At 35.2% G+C, this 21,371-nt stretch overlaps 1 protein-coding gene across 1 annotated transcript; it reads left to right on the top strand.

The window, feature by feature from the left end:
* The first annotated feature begins 15,784 nt into the window (after nucleotides 1–15,784).
* On the top strand, nucleotides 15,785–19,758 carry LOC104889056 (polygalacturonase). Its single transcript, XM_010674196.4, has 4 exons — nucleotides 15,785–16,354; nucleotides 17,623–17,912; nucleotides 18,653–18,881; nucleotides 19,275–19,758. The coding sequence occupies exons 1-4, from the start codon at nucleotides 15,881–15,883 to the stop codon at nucleotides 19,491–19,493; spliced, it is 1,212 nt and encodes a 403-aa protein (XP_010672498.2). The 5' UTR covers nucleotides 15,785–15,880; the 3' UTR covers nucleotides 19,494–19,758.
* Nucleotides 19,759–21,371: the final 1,613 nt, after the last annotated feature.

The raw sequence follows: 21,371 nt of genomic DNA, 5'->3' as shown, positions 1-21,371 counted from the left end.
AAAACCTCTTTTCCCCTTATTTAATTATTGTGAACGAAACATTTTCCAACCATTAAATAATTCTAATATTTGTTACTAAGTAAGAAAAATTAGAGAATGTATGTGATTATTTGGAAAGTTTAGTACTGGCATAAACATTATAATTAGGAAATATAGTAAATTCTTAGTGTTATTATATTTTCCAATGGATATATTATCCACTTAATATAATACATTCTACATTATATGTACAAAAAAATAGATAATATATTTTTACATTAAGTAATATATAATAGTATAACTTGAATAACGGTTAATGCTAAACCGAAAAACGTACCGAAAAAAATAGTTAACTGCTTAGGCGGTAACCGACCTAAATGGTTATGGTTACGGTTCATAAAAGGAGAGAATCGAAATATTATTCGAAATAGGTTAACTACTCAGGAACACCCCAACTTTTGACCCAAATAGGGTGACTTTTTAAGTTTAAGTGGTCATTTTTTAGTTTTTAAACTAACAAAATCATTTTTTAGTTTTTAAACTAACAAAATCATTTTTTAGACAAATGGTCACATTTCACCTTAATGGTCACTGTTAATATAAATGGTCGATGTATGGTAAAAAAGTATCCATCTTATAGTACTTATTGTACATCTGATTATTTTTTATTTATTTCATCTTTATCAATTTGAGTAATGAAATCTTATGAAGTCCAATTATTTTTGTCAAAATAACAATTGAAGTCTAATGATAATTCATAGTAGTACATAATATTATAGAAATTGTAACCTCGTTTAGTAAACTAGGTTCATCTTGATCAATTTGGTTGTGCGACTACTTTAAGCTTTTATTACTAAACTAGGTTCATCTTGATCAATTTGGTTGTGCGAATACTTTAGGCTTTTATTAGTAAACTAGGTTCATCCTGGTCAATTTGGTTGTTCAACTTGTTTAGGCTCACGAAATACTTATTTGTATAGTGGAATCAACTTGTTTATATGTGAAAATTGCTACATGACTACATAACTTGGAAGTTTCAAATTTACATCAAAGCTTTCACAGTACTCGGTGAGTATTTTTTTAATTAGGAAATTAAGTCAGCCCAAAGACTAACTCCTAAAAGGCTACTAGCCTGTAGGAAACACCAACACATTAACTAGTAGCATGCTAAGAAAATACCCCAATATAACGCTTTCACGTTTTTAGAACTAAGTGTTCCATGCTTTCATGTTTTTTTTTCACATTTTATATATGCATATCTTATATCTTGCTCATTTGAGCAAAATATGTGACATATGTGCCAAATATATATATATATATATATATATATTATATATATATATATATATATATATAGGAATGAGATCTCGTGAAAACTATCTTTAGGCTGAAAACTGAAAACAAGGGTAACTTTTAACCCCTTTAGGGTAACTTTTAACACTTTTAGGATAACTTTTGCCAGTTTTGGGGTAACTTTATTATATTAAGGGTAGTTGTATATATTTGAAGGATAACTTTATTTATTATAAGACTAAATATTACCACTTTTAGGATAATTTTTACTGTTTTTAGGCTAACTTTTAGCAATTTTAGGGTAATTTCATATATATTTCAAGGGTAACTTTATGCACTTTTAGGGTAACTTTATATTGCGTGTTTATGAAATCTTATGGTTACATTACTTGGATGTTGTTGCTTTCTCTGATGTAAAACTGATAATTTTAATTTTCCTAATCTTTCGTTTCATGTGGTATTGTCTACTTTTTACTTTTGGTGTTCTCTCTGTTATTTTTATCTTGTTCATTATGGTGTAGCATACTCTGTTTTTATTAGTTTCCAAAAATTGTTATTAGTTGCTGTATTAAAGCTCTTTGTTACCCCCTCACTAACATATATTTGGCGAAATTCATACAACCTATTAGCTCAATTGGCAAAACATTGTGTAAGACACAACGATGTAGGTTCGAATCCTTCATAGGTTTAACTATAATCAAAGTTAAAATAAGTTACCCTTAAAATCTAAAAAGTTGTCCTAAAAATGGTAAAAGTTACCCTAAAATGGTAATAGTTACTCTTATAATAAATAAAGTTACCCTTGAAATATATAGAACTACAAATATAAAAAGTTACCCTAAAACTGACAAAAGTTACCCTAAAAGTGTTAAAAGTTACCCAAAAGTGTTAAAAGTTACCCCAAAGGGCTTAAAAGTTACCTTGTTTTCAGTTTTCAGATTAAGAGCTGTTTTCAGCGGATCCTACCCCTATAATAATATATATATATATATATATATATATATATATATATATATATATATATATATATATATATATATATATATATATAACTCAAGACAAAAAAAATGTCATGCTGTCACATGAATAAAAATGTGTCTTTCAAGACTCGGACCCATGACCTTTCATCTGATAAGCTAATGCACTAACCAACTGAGCTATAATACTCATGTTGGTGTTTGTGAAGGAAAAATCATTTAAAAACAAGATATTACTTCTATTTTTGAAAACTTTAAATGCATGTTGGTAAATTATACGGGGCGTATCGTCTGGGACATGAACTAATTGTGCTTAATAATACACAGTTTGATACTTCTAGGTGCTATCGAAAGCACCTATAAGAATTTGCACTAGTATAATTCTCTCCGGTTCTTCCAATTTCTTGTGACTGAAAAAGTTTTGCATCAATTTTTTTTTAAACCACTTCCGACGTATGTAAGTTAGTTCTTAAATGTGCCAATTTTTTATGATTCATGAAGTTTAAAATTACTAAGTTTAGCAAAAAAAAAAAAAAAAAAAAAACCAATGCCAACTTTAAAAAAAAAGTGTAAAATTGACTTTGTGCATGCCTGAACTAGAATATAAGAATTAAGTATTAATTTCCACTCAATTAAACAAAGAGTCAACGACTGTGAGTCTCACTAGTCAAAAGAAGGAAAACATATAATCCATGTAAAGTTTATTTTTACCATACTCATTTTCTCTAGAGTACGAAATTAGTCGTGGATGTCCACCAAAAGTTTGGGGTAGATCACTCACAGAAATTGGCCAACCACACCCAGTCAACCAAATTGGATTTCCATCCACCAAACAACAAATGTTCAAGTTTACCTAAAGAATCCTTTCAATTCTTTTTACAAGGCATTTTACATTTTGAGAAGAAATTCAGACCCTCATATTGGTACATAATGAATCTCTGATAAGAAATTTATCAAAAGTAATCTGCACTAAAAGTCTAACCTCATAAATTGTGGCGTCTATCAATGGAATGGACATAGAACAATAGTTCCTCATATGTTATTTTAGTCAACAGTTGAGTACTTATGCGAGAAAAGGAGCAAACCTGAGGCCCTAGGGATGGTCATTTCGGATATTTATATCCGAAATTTTGGATATTCAAAATTTTCGGATCAAGAAAATTACAATCCAAATATGATGCGAAAAAATTGAATTTGGAATTTCGGATCAGATCGGATCGGATATCCGATAACTATAAAATTAAATTTTCAAAGGAAAACTTCATAACATAAGTTTCGGATCGGATCGTATAATCGGATATTTTTTAATATCTAGTCATGAAATCAAATAATTTCGTATATTCGGTCTTGAAAACGAATATTTCAGATTGTATATGTAAAAAAATCTCCATGTTTACAATATTATCGGGTATTCAATATTGAAAAATTTTGATACGAGAATTTTCCGATATTCGATCCGAAATTTTCGAAAACTAAAAAGTAGGATACGGTATCCGATTTACCGTAGCGGATCGATCGAATCACGTATTTGATCGAAATGATCGGTCATTTCGAGGCAATGGAGAGGTTGGGTTTTCCTTATAGCCAAGAGTTGGCTACTGACATCATTCTGCACTCACTTCATGATGGGTTCAATCAGTTTAGGTTGAACTTTAATATGAATGGGATGACAAAGACCCTTGCTGAGTTACATGGGATGCTCATGACTGCCGAGCAAAACATCGCCGTTGCACCTAAGAAGGAAGTTCTTATGGTTCAAAAGGGAAAGGGTTTTAAGAAGGAATGGGCTAGCAAGAAAAAACAAGATAAGGGAAAGCAAGTTGCCATTAAGACTGCTGATAAGCCACACGCAAAGGCAAAGCCAAAGGTGGCCGCTAATGCCAAGTGCTTCTATTGTGATCAAATAGGTCATTGAAAGCATAACTGCCCGAAGTATATGAAGGATAAGAAGTCTGGGGCTTCTTCTTTAGGTATCTATGTCATTAACATTAATTTAGCAACATCTACTTCTTGGGAATTTGATACCGGTTGTGTTTCTGACATTACTTCGAATGTGCAGGGGCTAAGAAGGAGTAGAACCTTGGCTCAAGGAGAGGTAGAACTGCACGCTGGAAATGGTGCAAGAGTTGCGGCCGTTGCAGTTGGGACTTATAGTCTACCTTTGCCTTCTGGATTAATATTAGAGCTTAATAATTGTTATTGTGTTCCTACTATTACCAAAAACATTATTTCTATTCCTGTTTTGGATAATGAAGGGTTTTCATTTACAATTGAGAAAGGTTGTTTCTCCGTTTATTTTAATTCAATGTTTTATGCCAATGCTAAAGGTCTAATGGTCTATATTTCCTAGACTTAGATAAAGATGTCCTTAACATAGACAACAAAAAACATAGATCAAACGGTACTAATTCTACTTACTTATGGCATTGTCGTTTAACGTGAAACGCCTTCAGAAGTTACATAAAGATGGACTTCTAACATCCTTTGACTTTGAGCAATTTGATGTATGTGATACGTATTAAATGGGTAAAATGACAAAGTCGCCTTTTAATGGCCGGAAAGGGTGAAAGGGGCAGTGATCTATTGGGCCTAATACATATTGATGTGTGTGGACCAATGAACACAAAAGCAAGGCGAAGGTTTGGGTACTTCATTACTTTTACTTACGATTTAGGTAGATATGAATATGTCTATTTAATGAAGCATAAGTCGGAATCATTTGAAAAATTCAAAGAATTCCATAATGAAGTCCAAAACTAGTTTGGTAAGACAATCAATGCACTACGATCCGATCGTGGTGGTGAATATTTGAGGCAAGAGTTTAGTGATCATTTGAAGAGTTGTGGAATTCTTTCACAACTAACTCCACCTGGAACACCTTAGTTGAATGGTGTACCCGAAAGGAGGAACCGAACTCTACTTGATATGGTTCTGTCTATGATGAGTTTTGCTGATCTTCCAATATCCTTCTGGGGATATGCTCTTGAAACTGCTACTTTCACACTTAATAGAACTCCATCAAAGGCAGTAGAAAAGACACCCTATGGGATATGGAGTGGAAAAGTTCCAAGCTTGTCTTTTCTACGTATTTGAGGGTGTGAGGTTTATATAAAACGTTTACTTTCAGACAAACTCACCCCTAAGTAAGATAAGTGTTTCTTCGTGGTTTATTCCAAGGAAACCAAGGGCTATTACTTCTACAATCGAACTGAGGGCAAAGTGTTTGTTGCTTGTCGTGGTGTCTTTTTGGAAAAAGATTTTATTTCCAAAAAGGAAAATGGGAGTAATGTATTTCTCGAAGACGTTCGAGAAAAGCAACAAATGGACATAGTTCAACCTATGTCAGAGTTAGAAACACAAGTGCTAGTTGTGGAGCTAGAAGTAATTATATAATTCCTCATTTGTAGGAATCTTCTCCCATAACCGACCAAGTGTTGGAGGACGTGCATCCCGTACACAAACGTCCTACTGTCCCACTCGAATCTAATTCGTGCGAAAATTCTCAAATTGTTGAGAAGAGAATTTCTCCTATTACAGCCCTTCGTAAGTCTAGTAGAACAAGAATACCAACCAAGAGGTTTGTTGATTTCTTGTTAACGAAAATTCTGAGATAATGATTTTAGAATTTGAGGAACCTACTACTTACAAGCAAGATTTGATGAGTGAAGACTCCGAAAAATGGCTTGAAGCCATGAGGTCCGAAATGGCGTCCATGTTTGAAAATCGAGTATGGGACTTGGTGGATTTTTCCCATGGGGTTACACCTATTGGTTGCAAATGGGTTTTCAAAGTGAAAGCAGATAATGCAAGGATGGTAATGTCCAGGGTTACAAATCAAGGTTGGCTGTAAAAGGGTTCAAGCAAGTTCATGGTATAGACTATGACGAAACCTTTTTTCACCGGTAGCCATGCTTAAATCCGTTCGGATACTCCTAGCGATCGCTGCCTTTTATGATTACGGGATTTGGCAAACGGATGTCAAAACCACTTTCTAGAATGGGTTATTGAAAGAGGATGTGTATATGGCACAACCGGAAGGTTTTGTGGATCCAGAATATCCTAGGAGGCTATGTAAGCTTCAAATATACATTTATGGATTGAAGCAAGTATCCCGGAGTTGGAATCTTCATTTTGATGAGACAATCAAACAGTTTAGTTTTCTCAAAAACGGAGAAGAGTCTTGTGATTACAAGAAGGAAGTGGGAGTAACATAGTCTTCTTGGTCTTGTATGTAAATGACATACTTCTCATAGGAAATGACATTCCCATGCTTGAGTCAGTTAAGGAATGGTTGAAAAGTTATTTTTCTATGAAAGACCTTCGAAAAGCTGAGTACAGTTTGGGGATCAAGATCTATAGGGATAGGTCGAAGAGGATGATCGGACTTAGCCAACGAACTTATATAGATAAGATCGTCACTAAGTTCAACATGGAGAACTCTAAGAGAGGTTTTTTACCCATGTAACATGGTGTGTCGCTTAGCAAGACTCTACGTCCTTCTGGACCTGATGAGATAAAGCGAATGAGTAATGTTCCATTGTGTACTCCATGATTTATACTCACCCAGATGTTTCATATGCCTTGAGCATGTGTAGCAGATTCCAATCAAATCCAGGTGACGCACACTGGAGTGCAGCTAGGATATCCTAAAGTACTTAAGAAGGACTAATGATAATTTCTTAGTGTATGGAGGTGAGAGTAAGTTAATTGTTGAGGGTTACACAAATACGAGCTTCCAAAATGACAAAGATGATTTCCGATCCCAATCTGGTTTCATCTTTTGTCTAAATGGAGGGGCAGTGAGCTAGAAAAGTTCAAAGCAAAGCACTGTTGCTGATTCTACAAAAAAAGCTGAGTACATTTCTGCGGCACATGTAGCAAAGGTAAGTCGTTTGGATGAAGAAGTTCATTCGGGAGCTAAGAGTAGTGCTTAGTGTTGGAGATGATATTATTTTACATTGTGATAACAATGGTGCCATAGCTCACTCTAAGGAACCAAGATCACATAAAGGTGTAAACATGTACTTATAAAGTTTCATCTTATTCGAGAAATCGTTGAGAGAAAAGATGTAATAGTTAGCAAAGTTCATATGGATAGCAATGTTGCTGATTCTTTGACTAAACCATTGCCTCAGCCTAAGCATGAGAGTCATACTAGGGCTATAAGACTTAAGCATATAGGAGAGTGATTTTGATTGTGTACTATTTACTTTTATTAGTTCACAATTGTAGTTACTCTTATGATATGTTTGGTTATGTTTATCAATAAAAGGTTATATTCTTATTTAATCTTGATTTAGTATTAAATAAAACGTTCAAAGTATTTATAACGGTTGATAGGATTGCCAAATACGTGATTTGACAAATGAAACCCCATCTATCGAATAAGAGTTATAATATACCTTGGTCCCTAGTTCGAATCATTAAATTTGAATGTAAATGATTCAGTTTCATGGACTAGATTGCAAGTTGATTGATAGCACAATTTCAGGGGCTATGGGGACATAGAGATGTCTAGGCATTTGTATAGACATGTATAGTTGATACTTGTCTGGCAGACCTAGTGGGAGTTCTCTAAAAGGTTTATGAGAATCTCATTAATATATCTAGTGGATTCTTTTAACATGAGTATGATCTTACTTAAGGATTACTATGTTTCTAAAACTGTAAAACGTCGTGCCGTAAAAGGAAGCTATAAAGGCAGTGATCGGAACTGCTATGAATTGAGTGAGAGTATTGGTTATACAAGATGGGATAAAGTCCTCCTAAGAGTTAGGATTGGTGTCTTGGCCTCTTGAAAAGTGAGAATTGAAAATGCATGGCCATGCTCAAATGGATTAAAAAGTTAATCATTTGTTTCGACAGTTCGATCTCGGATTTCAAGAAACAACTTGAATATTGGTATGGTTTACATACGATGTTACCATGTCATCAAGTTAGACATTAAGCGACTTAAAGAGTTTGAAGGTTACACACTTGTTCTTAGACAAGTGGGAGATTGAAGGATTTTCTCCTCAATCAAGTGTATCAAACTAAATATATATGGACAAATTATAGAGATAATATATTAAATAATATTAAGTGACCGCAACGTTTTGCTAGAAGCTAATTGCGGTTTGTTAGACTAGTATAAATAGGGCCAACTACTAATATATATAGGGTCCTATGAAGTCACACAATGTGACAACCCTTGGATATTACCCAAATTCATTTGTGAAATGGGTTGGACTGTTTTTAGATGGGTGGAGTTAAATGTAACTTATGAGTTTATTAGGCTCATAATGTGTATGACATTATGAGGCAAATGAAGCCTCGTGAAGCACCTCCTTTGTAACCACCTTATATAGTAATAGGGGGTTACAAAGTGAGTACACCCACATTACATTTCTTCGAGAGAAAAATCAGTTTTTTCTCCCTGCTCTTCTTAATTCAACATTATATAGACAATTAAAACAACACAAATCCAAACTAATGGTTAAATTAACGAAAATAAGAAAATAACAAAATATATAATACATACCTCTACTCTCAAGGAGCAGCAAAGACAAACACTCCGACGTGAGCTTGGAGAATCGTCAAATCGCAACTGAAGTACAATGTAAACGAGTGGCAAAGGGAGAGAATGCATGATTATTAATGTAAATTAATACATAAAAATTTCAAAAACAACACAAAAAATACATACATTGCCGGCGAGATTGGAGAGCACCGACATGAAGAAATGTAGGATCGAGAACAATGAGAGAGAGAGCACCGGCGGCGAGAATGAGAGAGAGCACCGACTTGAAGAAATGTAGGATCGAGAACAATGAGAAAGAGAGCACTCGTGCAGTGAGTCGGCACCATCGGCGAGATGACCTGTTGCAGAAGCGAAGAGGGCACCGACAAGTGGGCGGTAAAGCAATGAGAGTGAGGACCGAGAATGAGAGAGAGAGAAAGAGAGAGAGAGAGAGAGACAGAAAGAGTGAGTGCAAGAACGAAAACCGAGGGTCCCCGGAGAAGCGAAAGTCGCCGGCGAGAGTGAGGGAGCGCCAGCGAGTGTGAGCGAGGGTGAGTTAGGGTGCGTAACAGAAGAGAGAATGAGAGTGCAGTTTTTTTTGAGTTAGGGCTCGAAAAAAGAATGCCGTTAGGAAAAGTAATACTTGGGCCCTAGGTAATTTGCGTCGGATAGGCTTAAGGGTCCGATGCAAATAGCCCTTTTGCAACGCATCCTCAATATGTGTGACTCAGATAGGCCTAAGTTTTTTCCCACCAGGATGCATCCATATGTGTCGCACCTAGGGATGGCAACGGGTTGGATCTGGACTGGGTTCATAAGGACCCGAATCTAGATCTGTTTATAAAGTCTGGATCCAAATCCGCCCGGGAACCGACGGGCATGGAAAATTAGGACCCGGATCCAGATACTGCGGATCCCACTGATTCGGGTCCAATATGGGTCCAAAACAGATCTGTTAGCTTTACATTATTTTGCCTACTTTACCACAAATTCAGCCACAAATTTGCCACCAAATTAAGAAACTTAACCACAAATTCGCCATAAAATTAAGTAATAAACCACAAATTTAACAATAGTAAGGAAAATTCAATTAAGCTAATTCAATAATAAACTGAAATAATATCTAACACAAATTTGAAACTTCGAAAACGTGGATGAACAAAATTCAGTAACAAAATATGAAAGTTAGGGTGTTGGGCCTGATGGCCATCGTGGCTGGTGGTCTTGTGTTTTTCGATGGTTGTCCTGAGTCGTGACGAGACCGCAGGTGGCAGCTGGTGGCGTGGATGATGGCTGCTCGCTGGTGGTCGAGAGAGCGAGACTGCAAGAGAGAGAATCTGACTGGTGGTCGGACTTCGGAGAGAGCATGGTCGGCTGGTGGGCTTTCGATGTTCACCGGTAGGTGTTGGGTGTTGGTTGGTGGGTGTTGGGGGTTCGATGGTGGAGTCTGGGGAGAAGGGTCACCGTGGGAATTAGCGTTTTATGGAGAGAGAGAAGAGTGTTTGTGAAAATGCTATACGTGCATTGTCTTTTAAATGGCCTTAGAGTTGGACGGTCCAACACTAGTAGAAAGAGGTCAATTTGCGTCGGACCCTGGAGCCCTATTTGCGTTGGACCTGGGTCCGACGACACAGATCTTGACGTAGATGACCTAAAACTGATCTGTGTCGTATGCGGAAACGACGTAGATTGTTAAGCTATTGCATCGCACGTTGTATACGGTGCGACGCAGATGGCTCACTGATTTGCATCGCACATAGCCCATGGTGCGACGCAAATCATCCATCTGCGACGCACATACATCAACATGCGATGCAGATTAACACAATAGCCCAGCAAGTCAGACCCATTTGCGTTGCACTTAGTCTTACATCCGACGCAAATGGGGTAATTTTTGTTAAAAATAATAATTCACGTATACATCTGAATCTACACAACATTAATCCTAAAAATAAATAACAAAACGCATACATTTTAACTGAAATTCGCGAATGGAAATTCAGCAAAACTGAAAACGCATACATAACAGTGATACATAAATTATAAATAATACATAAACAAAATTCAGCAAAACTAATAAAGGATAAATCCCAGCAAGATCTGAAGTGTGAATACAAATTTGAATGAACTTCCTTCGCTAAAAACGAATTCAACAAAACTAATAAAAACAGAAAAACAAAATCAACAAAAGCAATAAACCATAATCTATAGAAAATTAAAAACTTAAAAAACGAAATTAAAAACTTAAATATTCAGATCTAACATACAAAAAACGAAATTAAAAAAATGAACCTAAAAAAGCAAAATCAGATCTAACATACAAGAATGAAATTTCACTAAATATATTTTAAAAAAACCTAAATCACCAAAATCAGAGCGAACTTCGTTCTATCTTCAAATCTCGTTCTTCTTGAATTTTCGTTCTTGAATTTGAGAAAACAGTAGCGAGAAAATCGCCCTTCAATTTGGGGAAAAAATCGATTAAAAATACCATGTTAGCAGCGAGGAATTCGGACTTGTCGGCGAAAAGGATGAAACAGAGAATATAGATATGTTATTATCATACACACAGGCCACTGTTCCAGCATTTAAGTATGAAAATGAATCAAAGGCAAAAGGATTGAAGTGAGAAACATACTTCCAGCATTTTCATAAACTCTTCTTCCTTGGCTTTTTTGGATCGCATTTCATAAACCCAAAGATTAGAACAAAAAAAATTTGAGAACAACTTGACAATATCAAGCACCTAATTTGCTGTATGACAATGAGTACTGAAATGCAATTGCCTTTTTTGGATCGCAGTTCATGAGGGGATTAGTGATTTAGGTAACACTCATATCAAGAATACATAATCTTTCGAACACAAAAATCAATAAATTAACAGATAGCATAGAGATACAAAAAACAAACATTACAGGAACTAGAAAAAAGCATTGTCGACATAATAATACCTTGTTAAATGCTTTATTTCGCTCTCCTAACGTCTTCATAGCACCATACCTCTTGTCATTGACTATCACCCTCATTGTCTAATAATAGATTACGAAAACATGAATTCATTGGCAACCTAGCTTGATATACTCCATGTTATCATGCTATATTGTTCTATGCAAGAGAAGATCATCTACATACCTGATCCCAGGTCCAATCAGACTGAACATTTGCAGACTCAAGAAATGAACAAAATGCAGCTTTTGCTTCCTAAGAAACAGAGATAAGTCAGCGCAACTATTACGCAAAGAAAAACAACAAAGCATGCTAGAAAAAGTCATCTGAGAACATCATGATTCCTACCTGTTTGTTCGCAAAAACCAAAGGTTCGTCATCAGCTGGTTTCTCAATTAAATAACCTTTCGCAGCAGCTAACATCCTTTTGTGCGCTTCTTGCAATCCAAATAGAAAAGAAATTGGCAAAATATCAAGCTAAAATAACCATTTGTATTGACATCATTTTGGTAAACACCAAGCACAAAGGCATACAACATATAATGCACCATGTTGCAGAAGAGTGCAAGTGAGATATAAATAAACTTCAATTTACCTAACCATACCTCATGATCCTGCACAGAAGCTCCATCCAAAGGAGTTAAGGTTTCTTGAGATTGTAATTTGTCTGCAGCATTCCTATAGAGGATAGTACAGTTAGAGCCAATAAGAGATTCATATGATCTTGCAATACCTTAGAAACTTATAGGCATTGGTGCATGAGTCAAGCACTAGATATCTATTTTTGAGGTGACATTAAGACCCAAACAGCCAAATAGAGCAGATAAGTCACTTGCAAATGCCTCAAGTAACTTGGCAAACAAATTTCTCCCTGATTAATGGCTGCTTAATGGGGACTAAATTGAAAGTAATCTTGAATGATTGCCAAATGTGGATGTACAGTCACTTGTATTGGGATTGAGAGATTCATCATTGTCATCTGTTTATATACCAGTACTCCTTTTTTTTGGTAACACAAGCAAACAATCCAGGCAAAAATGACAAAGGATTGCAAATAAAAGTGGATGGTATGTGGACATTACGAGTTTAAGGGTCTTGTGGTTTGACCAACGAAAACTTATGCTCACCTATACCAATCCCAGAATCAGCATGATTAGCAGTAACACCTATATTTTTGGATCTAAGTGAAATCACGTTCTTGACTTACTGCCACGAAAGTAGTTTAATATGGCAAGAAATAAAAACAAAAAATCTAAGCAATTCAAGAAAATATTGACATATTCATACTGATAATTCAAAGGTAAACAATCGTTTATTTTACAATAAGGAAGTTTGATTCGCGAGTTAGGGCAAATAATAAAAGATATCAACCTTACCGCCGAACTCATCGCTAGCCTCACCGCGGATCTCCGGCAGCAACCCACCTCACCACCTGCCATAATTGAAAAAAAGTTAGGGAATAGCAAAAGAGGGGAATAATTGAGCATCAGTCGAATTTTCCATCATAATTAAATTAAACTCATAACCCGAGAAACGTCGAGATCCTTATAAGAAAAGTCACCTAAGAAACATGAGGTGGTTGAAAATGTCGAGAAACCTCAGAACCGTCAATTGTCGGAGTCTGATTCATGAGAAACTCAATTTTCCATCATAATTAAACTCATCAACTAAAAAAACGTCGAAGATCTCGTTGGAAGCATCAATAATTCACCGGAAAAAGAGAAAGATGAGGGCTGAGCAGAAAAGGTGTGAGTTGAGGAGGAGATGAACAGTTGAAGTCTTGAAGAAGTTCATTTCTTCAAAGAAGTTAAAGTACGTGGTTTCGTGTGAAAATTTTAAAGCGGGGTTTTTTCCCCAATTTTTTTTCAGTATGGGCAACAATACATGATTTGAACTGGCCTAATTACTGTATATGGGCAACGACATATATAGGTTTGTCGCCTAATTAAGGTAATAGGCGACCAAAACTTATCTCGTCGCCCAAATATGAACTTAGGGCGACAATAATACATTTAGTCGCCCATATTTTAACTACAGGCGACAAATTCAACTCGTCGCCCTTGCTTTTAACTATGGGCCACAAAATTCAGTTTTGTCGCCCTTGATTTTCAAATTCGTCGCCCAAAATCTATTTTCTTGTAGTGGGTTGAGTGACGCGGCGTGGTTTTTGAAATAAAAAGAAGTGGGGCTTGGTGTCTGTGTTGCACGTTGAATACGGTGCGACGCAAATTGGGCTGGGTATCTGCGTCGCATGTTGATTGAGGTGCAACGCAAATTGATCTTTTGCAACGCACTTAAGGCACGTGCGACACATATAGCTCGTATCTGGTACTTATGTTCCCATGTTACACGTCGCACTTCTCTTTACGTGCGACGCAAATCACTTTATTGCGTCGTTTTGCCTTTCATGCGACGCAAATTGTCTTTTTTCTACTAGTGCAGCCTAGCTTCTTTTTTTAAAAACGGATCTGCGGACCCGAGCCCGGATCTTGAGTCAGATCCAGACCCGAATCCGTAATCTGGTGGCAGGACCCAGATCCGACCCAAATCCAACGGGTCTGAAATTTCAGGATCCAGATCCGAAAAAACGGATCCGGGGCCACGGATCCGGGCCGGGTCCGGGATCCATTGCCATCTGTAGTCGCATCCTAATGATGTATGACGCAAATGGCCCATATGCGTCGCACATTAAAAGGGTGCGATGCATATTGCTCGTACCTGGTACTTATTTGTTGTTGTTTTGCGTCGTACATTGGTAAGCATGCAATGCAAATATGGTTTTTGTGTCGTTTCCCTTGCTGTGCGACGCAAATAAGGGGACGCAAATCGTCCTTTTTTCTACTAATGTCAGTTTTTCTCCCTACTCTTCATCTCCCCATTCGATTGCCATACACCTAAAAAGAAAGAGAGTTTTACTCTCTTCAGTACTAGCATACGTGGTGAACCAATGGTTGTTCGTGGACCAACATTTGAGGAACGACGTTTGACGTTCTAAAGGATCTCCACTAGAAGGTTTGTGGTGTAAGAGGAAATCATGCATTAAGAGGTATTATTCTATATACTCTTATTAGATTTATGTTAATTTATACAAAGATCTTGGGTTTGATGTTTGAGTATGTGATACTTCTTTTCCGCATTAAGCATCTAAAGTCCTACAACATTTGATTGTCTTCTTTTCTTTCATGCGAAAATCATTATATAACAAGTGCCAATTTTTCATTAGTATATGAAGTACATTGAGGTGATTGTCATTTATTTATAATGATATTATTGTTTAATCCTACATTCCAACAAAAGTTCAATTGGAAGTGTACATGTGATAATGGTCATATTGATTGATGTATCTTACACTTAACACTCCAACGACAGTCCAATTGCCTAAAGTTTTTTTAAAAGCTTTTGGGAAGAAATTCTTTGATTTGGTTCTCTCTAAGTTGCAAATTTATACTCTACATGTTCCCACTTGAGGGGACCTATACTGTATATATTTTTTCTATTATTTGTTTTTGTCTTTCCTTTAGCTAATTAGATCAAGAAAATATGATGTTATAGTTTTAATAGTTGTATTAATTTAAAAGTTGTTTCCTGATTTATTATCCTGAGTTGTTTATACACTCCAAGTTAATCAATGAATTATATTTGAGCCTTTTCTAATAAATTATCACATTTTTTTTCTTCTTTTTAAGTACAATTGGACAATTGGTGCTATTTCTCCAAGTTGATCAATGATTGAAATTTTTCAGGAGATAGAGTAGTGATGAACAAAAAGAAGACTCCATTTCGTGCGTGGTGAAGTGAAAAAGGTATCACACTTTTGATTTTGACGCTATATCAGCCCCACAGTAACGTTTAAAGATATCAAAAAAAGTATTAAACATTATTAGTTTACGAAAGACTTATATTCGTTGTATGTGGTTCTTTCCCCCTATGGTGTGTCCCTGCTGGTTGTGGAAATAATTTATGTCAACTCTCGCTTGTCAAATAAATGATGCCTGTTATGTACATTTAGTTATATTTGGGTCTAAAGTCCATATATTAATACGTAACATTTACGGTAAAGTAGAAGCCTATAAGTACCCCTTTTAAACCTTTTGGTTTAGTAGAGCTTCAAACACCATTTTTCCCTCCATCTCTTTCTCTTTGTCTTTCTCCACTCTTGGAAAATCACCTAAGAAAGAAAATAATAATGAATATGAATAGCATAATTATGACATTGTCATTAATCCTAATGATCCTCAACCTAACCAAAGTTACAAGTGGAGAAAGTAGAATTGAAAGAAGCAGCAACTACTACAATGTTGTAACCCTTGGGGCTAAACCCGACTCGATGACAGACTCGTCAAGGGCTTTAAAGGTGGCTTGGAACTCGGCCTGTGGTTCGACAGGCCGATCCACCATTTTTATTCCTCAAGGACGGTTCTTGATCCGTTCAGCCCTAAAATTTTCAGGGAAGGGTTGTAAAAGTGGTGGGATCACGTTCATGATTAAGGGGACTCTAGTGGCTCCAACTGATTTTCGTGTGCTTGGGAAATCGAAGACTTGGGTGGCGTTCGAGGACGTATATGGTGTTACGATCTCCGGTGGAGTGTTCGACGGTGAAGGAGCTGGGTTGTGGGCGTGTAAGCGGTCTGGGAATGGCGGTTGCCCTCAAGGTATCACGGTACGTAAATTCCATTCTACTTGCCAATTGCCATGCTTAGCGTGGTTCATACTTTATAGTATTATGCTACTATATGTCTATATATATGTATATAGATGTCCTTGTTTAAGTACTACTAACCGAAGGTGACGAGAGATATTTGCAAGGTAAATGTAGGATAATTAAATAATCGGCGTGGTAACTAGTAATTAAGGAAATCTAGATAAGAGGGATATATATATAGGTCACTCGGACAAGAATTTGGCTATATCTTCTTGTTAGTTGGCTAATGATCATCTCTATTTGACTAAAGTAGAGGTAGATTGGTAACTTCACTTGTATAATAAAATTAGCCAAATGGAGTTTTTCTTACGCATAATTCGAATATATTTATTTGTATTAGTTCTGACAACTTGTTAATATATACTTTATATGTTTATTTTTAAGCGTAACATTTTGACTTTTGCACTATACATACACCTCATTTCGACCGAATCTTTTTACGAGTATATATATAAAAAATGATTATATAAAATATTATTGGGTTTGTTTTAATGAATATTTTCATAATATCAACTTTTTATAACTTTTACAAATAAATAATTAGAGATATTATGGTCAAAGTCGTTGTGTGTTAGCGAATGTAAAAGTCAAACTGTTGCATTTTTTAGAAACGGAGGCTAATATTTTGGACTCCTTGCCTTTCTTTTTAATCTATATTATTTCTATTTTGATCTGTTTCTTTTTTAATCTGCACACTATTGACTTTTCTATTTTTGATAACATATTTCATCTAATTTCTCTTTTTTTTTTTACTCACATGGTCAACTGTTTCATATAATAACCACCTTATAATTTCTCTCTCTATCTTTTAAGTTTCATGCTCACTTTTCAGTTTCGTTCTCTTTCTCACTTTTGGATTTCCTCAAAGTGAGGCCTATAAATTATAAAGAAATGGAAAGAGTTTGTATTTGGGTTACCGGCCAGTTAAGTATTTTTGACTTTAATGCCATGAAATTAATTAGAAATTAGAAATTACCAGTTAAGAATTTCTGTTATCTTTTTCCCCTACTTTCGAAGACTCCAATATGTTAAGCTAAGACTAGCTCTCCAATTTGTTAAGCTAGACTAGCTCACCACTGAAACTGTGAAAGGTATTTACAAGACATTCCTCCTTAATTACCCAAAACAATAATCTAGTGTTATCTTGTAATCTATCATATGGGTTTTGTAGGTTAGTTTTATATTATGCTTTAATATATGACTATAACTTTGTTTCTAAAATGCAGACTTTACGCTTCTCAAACTCAATGAACGTTGTAATAAATGGTGTAACTTCACTAAATAGTCAATTATACCACATGGTTTTCAATGGGTGTAAGAACGTGAAAGTACAAGGAGTTAAGATCTCTGCTTCAGGTGATAGCCCTAACACCGATGGCATTCATGTACAAAAGTCAACTGGTGTCACAATTTTGAGTTCACACATTGCTACTGGTGATGATTGTATCTCGATTGGTGATGGAACTACTAATTTGTGGATTCAAGAAATTGCTTGTGGCCCAGGCCATGGAATTAGGTATATGTTTTATTTAATCTCCAAAAGCTATACTCCTATTTTTTAAAGACTAGCATAAACTTTTTCAATTAACATTCTCGTCCTATTTTAACTCTCACATTATTAATCAGAAGTTGTTCTATTATTGTAAATAAAATCTCATAATCCGAATTAATTTCTCATAATTACGTATTTTATTGGTCTTTTTTTAATTGTTACATTTGTTTTTTCACGATCTTGAAAATCAACTTTTAACCATTATCATTTTAATTACAGATTATTAACAAGCTATGCAAATTCTATATGATGAATGTATGTCAAATCCAAGAGTATCTCACAATAGAAAACTTTTTTCCTTATATATTTATGAAAAATGATCCAAATTCATAAATGTTTTTTTTTTTGGTACGTAAGTATATTAAGCACACACAATGTCCAACCTAAAGCAATTGACATCACCAAGGCAACCAAATTCATAAATATTGACTCTCAAAAGGCGGATCTATCAAGTAAAAAGAGATCTATGGATTTTTTTATTTCACTATACTCATCAATTCTCATTTTCAACCCATTATGATCATTAAAGTCGGAGTCTTTTTAGAATTTAGATAAAAAAACTTTAATTCAACTTTTGGTTTCAAAATATGTGAACTTTTTTAGATCATCTCATCAAAGTACGTAGTAAATCTAAACAGAAGGAATATAATTATATAACAATTCACTGATCAATTTTCTAATTTATGAATGTGTTCCTTTTGCAGTATTGGAAGCTTAGGAAAAGATTTACACGAGGCAGGAGTTCAAAATGTAACAGTTAAAACGGCCACTTTTACTAATACGCAAAATGGAGTGAGAATAAAATCTTGGGGAAGACCAAGTAGTGGGTTTGTTAGAAATGTTAACTTCCAACACCTCACAATGGTGAATGCTCAGAATCCTATCATCATTGACCAAAAATATTGCCCTAATCATAAAGGTTGTCCTGGACAGGTATATATTATGTTCATTTGTGACATTTTTCTAAAGGAACATAATAGTTATGACTCTAGTTTTCATTTTCATATGACAAAATTGTATTGGAGTATAACAAAATTGCTAAAGAATTACACTAATTTTATAGAAATACATATAATATACACCAGCAATTCGTGTTATATATGAGTGAAATTCTGTATGTAAAAAATTTCTAAAAACTCAAAACTGATAAAAAAAACTTATGATTTTGCACATTTAACATACTTATTGAAAAAAGTATCAATGGCGGATGAAAATGTGAAACTTTATGATACTAATAGAAATACTTCCAATGAAGTATTGTATGGATTTTCTAATTGATAGCAACTTGAGATTATATTTGCCCTGATCATTAAAAATTATAAACAGGCTTCAGGAGTGAGAATCAATGATGTGACATACAAAGATATCCGGGGATCATCAGCTACACCAGTTGCAGTGAACTTTGATTGTAGCTCCAAGAATCATTGTTCGGGCATAAAAATGGAGGATATAAGCCTCACTTACAACAACAAATCAGCGTCTTCATCTTGCACCAATACAGCTGGGTCAACTTTTGGTGTAGTTCAGCCTAAAAGTTGCTTGTGAGACTATCAAAATTGTTGACCGACATTTTGTCAAACTTCTCTTAAAGTTTTAAAGTAGCAGTTTTCACACACAATTGAATTACAGTTTTACACAATGTTTTTTCCTTTTTTGGGAGGAAGAGGGTATTTATAATGTGCATGGTGCCAAACCCTTTAGTGCGTGTTTGGGTGCATGCTATAGAGAAATTAGGTACAATTCAGTAGTATATTTGTTTATTGGATCCCTCGTCCCCTTTCTTTTTGTTCTATATGCTTCTTTGTTATTAGCTTTCGGACATTGCTACTGCCTACATCTACACGATGGGTAATCTACCCACAATCAATAAAAGCATTAAAGTATTATTAATTATATGAGTTGGATTTCACTATCATCACTTATCATTACTCTCTATTAGTGGTGGGTATATTACTCGGTGGGTAGACTAATTATTCTCCTTAGCTTTCTGGTTGTATGTGTACTAGGATCCCACCCTTTCTTTTTGTTCTATCTGTTTTTTTCCCTTTCCGATTAATTGTTTTCTTTTGGCAATTTTGAACACAAATTTAACCAGTAATTTTTTATTTTTTATGTATTCATAATTTTATGGGAAAATTCCTCGGGTAATCTTAAAGTTTGATGTAATTCTTAAATTACCCCTCATATTTGAGAAATTTCTCATATACCCCTGAACTTTAACTTCGTGCTCAAAGTATCCTTAATTACTACTGACAACTTGTTGATCGACGTTAGGTGGAATTTGTATAAACCTGGAGGATCTTTAGTACCAACAGAGGTTGGAGAATATACTTGGGATTTATTGCAAATTGTCGTGTGACATAAATGCTAAAAACCTAAATTTTATCAACAATATGTCTTTAATGAGGGTATTTTGATCACAAAATCAAAGTTCAGGGGTATCTGAGGAATTTTCCAAATATGAGGTGCAATTTGAGAATTATGGCAAACTTCAAGGATACCTGAGCAATTTTTCCTAATTTTATTAAATATACACATAGAAAGTAGAAGCTAATCTCATAAAATTTCACATGACAATAATTATATATTGTTTATATGTTGGTGAAATTTTATTGTATAAGATTATATTTGGCTCTATACTCATGATATTATAATATTTAGAAAAAACATACAAGAATGTAATGGAGAAGTACTTATATTCTTATATATAAATAGCGCTTATGTATACATACTACTTCGTACGTTTCAAATTAAATGTGACACTTTGGCATTTTATACTATTCATAAATTTCACTTTGACCATTGTTTGTGATTAAAAATGTTAAAAACTAACTATTGCAATGGCGAGGAAGAAACTGATTTCATTCAAGGTTGTGCCGTGGTGGGAGACCACTAACTTGAAAGCAATAACGACCCGACAATGGTGGTAATCAACACTGGCCGAAAAGCTCCCCAAGGTTTATACAATAACCTAAACTGTCACCACTAACAGAGTAGGCTATGGAGAGTAGCACGTACCGAGGAAGAAAGGGAAGAGAAGTACAGAATAGAATGAGTTTTTGTGTGTATTCGACTGAGAAGGGAGGCACTGATTTTATAGGAAGAAATCAGACCAAAAACGAAAGAGAGAAATCCGGGGAGGATATCAAGGAATTGCCATAAAAACTGTAACGTTCAAAACCATTACATAAATACTATAACGTTTAAAACCGTTACACATGCACTCAACCTGGGTCCAAAAAGATAGCTAAAATTAAGTTTATTCCCTAAGGCCCAGGCTCGTGTGTGTGTTAGCAAGCCAAGTCCAAACACGATAACCAGCCACAAAAGCATCGTCTCAAGTACCAACTCAATAAGAATAAGAAGGGAGGGAATATATAAACAAGGGAGCGAGTATTTTCTTTCACAAGCAATGTGGGACTT

The sequence above is a fragment of the Beta vulgaris genome, chromosome 3 (assembly GCF_026745355.1).
Source record: "Beta vulgaris subsp. vulgaris cultivar EL10 chromosome 3, EL10.2, whole genome shotgun sequence".
Taxonomy (NCBI): Eukaryota; Viridiplantae; Streptophyta; class Magnoliopsida; order Caryophyllales; family Amaranthaceae; genus Beta; species Beta vulgaris.
The sequence above is the reverse complement of the archived record's forward strand: the minus strand, read 5'-3'. Positions and strand labels throughout refer to the sequence as shown.

Bases quoted from the DNA above. Each gene is read 5' to 3' on its own strand.
- LOC104889056 (XM_010674196.4), top strand. From the start codon at position 15,881: ATGAATATGAATAGCATAATTATGACATTGTCATTAATCCTAATGATC. The intron at 16,355-17,622 runs GTACGTAAATTC...TCTAAAATGCAG, and splicing joins GTTGCCCTCAAGGTATCACG to ACTTTACGCTTCTCAAACTC. The intron at 17,913-18,652 runs GTATATGTTTTA...TTCCTTTTGCAG, and splicing joins GGCCCAGGCCATGGAATTAG to TATTGGAAGCTTAGGAAAAG.